Here is a 6,360-nt window from a genome sequence, read left to right on the forward strand (position 1 = left end):
ACAACAATAGGTGTTCCTGCTGATAACGGTTTTATCTGATCTACTAAAATTGTTTGTCATCCATTGATTCTAAAATTATTCCTCAGTATAATTTGGAGCAGTTAAGACAATAGAAAATGTGTAATTGGAATAGACATGTACTTATTGGGATGTTTTTCTCTTCCAGGTGAGATGTAATTCCTACAGACAAGAAGCTGCCCGAGAACAAGTCCATATTGGTGCTCACAGCCCTCCTCAGTTTAGGTAAATGGGCAAAGGGGCAACACCAGTTTTCAACTCTGCATCTCCCCACTTCCACTCCCACCCAGCCGTCCCAGTGCTCTACCAAATAGGTAGTCTGAACAAAAACCCATATCATGAACAGTATGATTGCCATTTTGCAGACCAAAAAATCTGGCAAAACAGAAGCTGAGCATCTTTTCTTTAGTTAGTAGTAAGGTAGTTTAGTCAGCTTTCTCTCAAATAAATTTCTGCTGGTGGGCACTTGTACACACCTCCAGTATAGTGCTTTATCAAGAGACCTATGAGGTTGTACAAGACTCCAAAGATAAGTTGGAATCCAAATCCTAGCTTTAAGTATTAAATCCCATTTATTATCTTCCAAGTTTTGAAAGGCAGCACTCCATGGGTGTCATATATGACACTTCTCAGTAAACCAGAATATTTTCTTTATCCAGCTGCCTACTTTTTTGTCTGGGCTAAGTAACAGTGCTTGTTGTGTTAGAAATGGATAAGATTTTATGTGTTGTCTTAGAAATGGATGTGATCTTATGTACTTTGCTTGAAAACACCTAGAGCTTTGTGTTGAAGAATATCGTTATTTAACACCTCTTGTTCTTTCACATGTCAACCAACAAACATGAATAAATGCCCTCTTTCCAAATAGCTCTGAACACAAGGGAAGATACATGGTGACATTTAGCAATTATAACTCATGTATAGTCAAAAGTTCCTCTGCATTTTAGCTTTTAGTTTGACTTGTATTTAGAAACTATTGGTTGTATGTGAAAGGGAGAGGATTATGAATTACAATCTTATTTCATTGTCAAAATGTATAAAATGTTTAGTAAAAATAAAATTGAAATTAATATTACTTACCCTGGGCCAGATTGTATAGTGTGAGAGAAATTGTCTATAGTAGGGGACAGAGAATTAAAATGAGAAATGCAACAAACCATAATAATTTACATTTATTCATTCTTTGCTTAGAACATATTATATCTGGATATCTTTGTATTTAATGTTTAAATGAATCCATTAGCATATTGTAGGAAAATCATCTAGAATTTCTCCTATATTTAAAAATCTTATTCCTAAAACCTTGCTTTAGAAATGCTTCAGAAATTGGATATAAATTACCCACTAGCGTAAAAATCTAATCACTGTGTTGGAAGTTCTCCCCCACTGGGCTCAACTGTCAAGAAGGCTGATGGTCTCTAATGGACTAAAGTGTGCTCCACTGACAAATGGTGCAGATGAAACCACACAGTAGATTAATTACTCAACAGATAAGTTTTTAGAAACTAATTTCCTTTTACTAACTAGTTGCCTGTAATGTTGGATTTTAGCTGATAATTTGTAGAGTATGTGTACTAATTATCAGCTAAATTCTATCTTTAACACTTGTCTGGGGTGAATCATTCACACTATGAAACATGTACCCCTACCCATACATCCCAGCTAAAACACAAGAGGTTATGAGGAGTTTTGGGATACAGGACATTACATTTATTCAAATGCCCGTAGGTAACAAAGTCATTAGGGAGGAAATAGTGACAGAGAATGCTGAGTCTTTAGTCAACTCTTTGAATGTGCAGTTGAGTAGGAAATAGATGAGGTGCAGGTTTTTTTAATTTTATTTCGTTTTTGCCTGGCTTCTTACTGATGTCTGCAGTAACTATAGATTTTGAGTGCAGTGGAAACCACACAATGGAAATATCACTTCCCAAAGGCAGTTAAAAGCAAAGTGCTGAGTAGGAATCTGAGATCTTTATTGTGGTCAGGGAACTTGCAAGAATACCAGGTTTTGAGGCTAACTCCTCTTAAAGAATTACTCATCTCTAACAACTAGGCACCATTCATTAGTTGATTGCTACATGAACCAAATGCTAGGTAAATATGACCTTCCAAACATAATAGGAATTTAGAGAAAGTGTTTTTGGTAGATTGAATGAGTTCTTTGAAATTAATTGGAAGTGCAACAATATGGATGAATCCTACAGACATAATGTTGAATGAAAGAAGTCAGGAACAAAAAAGTCCCTACTGTGTGATTCCATTTAGATGAAATTCAAAAGCAAGCAAAACTAATCTGTGATGATAGAGGTCAGAATAATTGTTATCCTTGGGGGTACTGTTGGTTGGGGACACAAAGGAGCCTTCTGGGTGCTGGAAACATCATGTGTCTTAATCTGAGTGTGGTAACATGAGCATATACACATGAAAAATTAAGATTTGTGCACTTTACTATATGTAAGTTATAACCGCCATAAAAACTTAAATTAAGAAATAGTTAGAAAAGCTAAGTATTGGTGATGGTATGGTTTTATAGGAATTTGATGATGGAGGAAGACTAGTGGGAGCAGTTGCCTGGCATGAAGTCCCTCTCAGCTCTGTTAATTTCTTTGGAAACTTACTTAACCATTTTGGGCTTCAGTTGTCTCCCTCGTAAACAGAGTAAATGAATGCCAACATCCCTTTTAGCAATACACTGCTACAATTCTAACCAGAACCTGCTGATATGTAAGAATTAAATGACCTGTATTTTGACATATCTTTTGTAGAGTTAACGGTGCCGTTAGCAACTTTGAAGAATTCCAGAAAGCTTTTAACTGTCCACCCAATGCCACGATGAACAGAGGTATGGACTCCTGCCGACTCTGGTAGCTGCACCTCTGGCTTATGCCATCCTGAGAGAGCTGTACATGTCATCAGATGCCACACGAAGCACTCATCTCCCGCTGCTTTAGACCTATATTGCCCTGAGAGCGTTTATATTTAATGCATTTTCATTATTTGTGTAGGCGACCTGCTTGAACCTAAACAGTATCTGTTCAAAGTTCTAGAGCTTAAAAAATGGAACACAAGAAACAAATCCAAGTATGTTTCTTTAGAAAACCAAACTAACAAAAATAAATCCCTAGTTTACTTTTGTTAGAATGCTATCTGCTGAATTGTTGTTGTTGATTTCAGTGTGTTAGCCACAGCTAAATGGTACATACCATTAATCCACAACTTTGCAGGGAGCCTAAGTAGAATGTATCCAGTAAAAATTTCAGTCTATCAAACTTGTAACCCTCGACTATGAAGATGTGTGTGTGGATACCTGGGAGGTCTTACTGCTCTACGGAATGCAGAGCAAGATTTTATGCAGTCATTAGACAGCATGTCTTAACTCGCATGTCTTAACTCACATGTAACTAACTTAGAAATATTTTGCATCTTTGATTTTCAATTTTTTGGTGAAGTGCTTCCTTCAGCTTTGAGTCCTATTGGAATGAAATTGTGCTTCGTAGCTTGTGTCTGCTGGAACTGTTTGAGTCAGCAGGAACAAAGCTAGAAAAAAGGCTACTTGGTAAGATAAAAAAGGATGTATCTTCAAATCCCAGAAGAAGTCAAAGCTCCTAGTCATACACCAGCAGGGAAAGTAGGAGATAAATCTCCAAAATTTCATAGTCTCTCTGAAACTCAGTGGTTATGTCTGCCGGAAAAAGCTCCAGCCCATACAGTTTTCCTTAGCCCAATTCCTGTCTGCCTCGTTGCTCTCAGATATGTACGTGCTCCTGTTTCTGAAAGAGCAGGTGTTAAGAAGATGGTTGTCTAATTCCCCATTAGGAGTGTGTGGCTTTCATTTCCCTTTAGTGCTAAGGGACAAATACCACACCATGGAGGAAGGAAAGTGCCTTCTGTTTGGTCTCAATGTTACCTCTCTTTTAAAAAACCTTTTTGAAAAATTTCTTTGCTTTAAGACATTTTAGAATATGTTGATTCAGTTTAAAATTCCCTGCATAATCCAAAGAAACGTAAGTTCTACTCTTCAAGTCTTCTAAAGAGTCTGTGAGGAAGAGCAGTGCTACATTTTTGATCCTCAGTGCTTTATCCTTTTCAGCGAACTCCTACATATCTATTAGTGCATGTGGAGGATAAAGTCATAATAGCCTTAAAGTAGTTACCTGGCATTTCTGGTTTCTTAAAATCGCCACTCTCTCTTTCATGTTATTCACTGTACACGAGGAGCTGGGAGAAGTGGGCCAGGAGGTAAATTGCAAAAGTGAAATGACAAGTTCAGATTAGGCACAGGAGGCCATTTTGCATCCTTGTGATCTGGCATCCTTTTTTTTTTTTAATTAAACATATATATATATATTTAAGACATGTGTGCCACATCTTTTTGTAACCATGGGAACTTCTGAAGGGAGAAAAATGGAGAAGGACCATCATGAGGAAAACAATTGTACTGTGTTAGTCAGAGGAGAATGATTTTCTCCTTGACTTCCTCCTCTCTGAATAGATAAACTTCTGAAGGGCAGCTACCTTTTTCTTCCTCTTAACCATGGCTTAATGTGACCTTAGTTTCTAAAAACAAGTGACATTAGATCAGGGCTGTTGGAAATTTATGTGCCTTTTCCCTGGAGAAATTATTCTGATTTGGTTTAGACATAAAAGATACTCCTTGCTTGATTCCTGTCCTTGGGCATTTAAAATCAGCCACATTTTGTCTTGCTTATATGAATACTATTTTCCTTCTAGATTTCTCTTAAAACTACAAATAAACACATTCCTGCAGGTCAGAGAATGTGTTTGATAAAAACATAGAATTAAGACTTTGGAAATGGAAAGCATAAAGTTCTTTGCTGCTTTAGGAAAGCTGGTTGGTGATCATTTGTGGCCCTCACAGTTTCTAAATGACACGATTACCTTGTCTTGTCCTGATTACCTTTAAGATGTAATGGAGTTATACCGGAAGTTGGAGCTAGGGCGGCCATTATTCAAACAAACAAACCCAAAGCTGATATCAAATCATCACTACCAGCTAGAACAGTTCTCTAGTAGGATTGGATTTCCAAGCACATATTTGTGTTTAAAAGTTCGAATTACACTCTTCTCCCTTCCCTTCAATACAGATTGCTAAAAGAAACAGACACTGATTAAGTGGTAAGGGGAAGAAGGTAATAAGCAACTGGAAGGGAAGGAAAAAAAAGTAGGGTGAAGCTGGCCTAAGTATGTGGCTCTGAAGAGAAGACAGCATTTTGGCGATCCTTGCTTTGCACACTCACTGGAGTAGAGCCATGAAGTTTTACAAAAATAATTATAGTAAATTAAAAGGATGTTAGATATTGGATCTCTGACTAAGGTTGCCATAACATACTTCTCTGATTCGTACACCAGATGTTATGCCAGTGAACTGTTGTCTGGGCTTTGGAAGGGGTTGGGTTTTTGTGAAATTCTACAAGATTAGTCAAGGGTTTTATGTATATAAACTGGTATTGCCTGGGCTTATCATTGCCCAAAGTTTGTTGAGCTTTTCACCAGCTGCCCAGCATTGGCCTTCTATTTCCATTTTTTCCTTTTATAAGATGGACTTGGACATGACTAATGCAAGCTCAGGATTCATAAATTACCCTGAAGTTTACTTGGTGCATTTCCTCAATGGAGCTTAAAGCATAGCACGTAAATTTTATCTTATTTAGCCCTGGGGCATCACTAAGAAGCAACTAGGAACTATGGCTTGCCAAACAGGATATGCTCATGCCAGAGAAGTGACAAGGTGTGAAATAGCTTGTCAAGTATCCCAGAGTGAGGAAAGGCAGAGCCTCTGTGCTTTGGGCCACTGACCTTTTGATTAACCTTCATCCCTTACACTACCCCATTTCTAACTGCATTTATTCAATCGGTATTTCTGTAATCACTTAGCATTTGATAGATTTCTTCCTTGATTTTTTAAAAAAAATACATCAGTTTCATATTAAATTTTGGAAAAATATATGATTATTTCATACAACATTCTTGCCACCAATGGAGTGATCCACTGGATTGAAAGAAGGTGTTCTTGGATTATGCATTTTTTATCTAAATGTTCATTATGGGAACTCGTATTTTCTTCCCTACTCATGAAACAATGTGAACAATTATTTTAAGGACAATAAAAATTGGTTGAAGATGTTCTGTTTCTCTCTTTCTCTGTTTTTTTTTGAAATATGGAAACCTGTTACATCTATTACATATTCGGTTCTGTTGTAGACAATGATATTTGCAAAAAAAAAAAAAAAAAAAAAGAACCTATGAAGCACTGTAGTAGATTTGCATTCTTGGTTTAGAAAATTGGGATTTGAATGAGGTAACTTTCTCTGTAGACAATGA

The 6,360-nt window shown here is 36.9% G+C and overlaps 1 protein-coding gene across 5 annotated transcripts in view; it reads left to right on the forward strand.

Annotated features, from left to right (window-relative positions):
* PHEX (phosphate regulating endopeptidase homolog X-linked) overlaps positions 1-6,156 on the forward strand; it is a 259,988-nt gene extending 253,832 nt beyond the window's left edge. For all 5 annotated transcript variants that reach the window (XM_037821360.1, XM_037821359.1, XM_037821363.1 and 2 more), the window contains 2 exons: positions 167-243; positions 2,784-6,156. In XM_037821360.1, coding sequence (XP_037677288.1) covers positions 167-243; positions 2,784-2,886 — 180 coding nt within the window. In that variant the 3' untranslated portion in view covers positions 2,887-6,156. The remainder of the gene's footprint in view (positions 1-166; positions 244-2,783) is intronic.
* Positions 6,157-6,360: the final 204 nt, after the last annotated feature.

This window comes from Choloepus didactylus, chromosome X, assembly GCF_015220235.1.
Source record: "Choloepus didactylus isolate mChoDid1 chromosome X, mChoDid1.pri, whole genome shotgun sequence".
Lineage (NCBI taxonomy): Eukaryota > Metazoa > Chordata > Mammalia > Pilosa > Megalonychidae > Choloepus > Choloepus didactylus.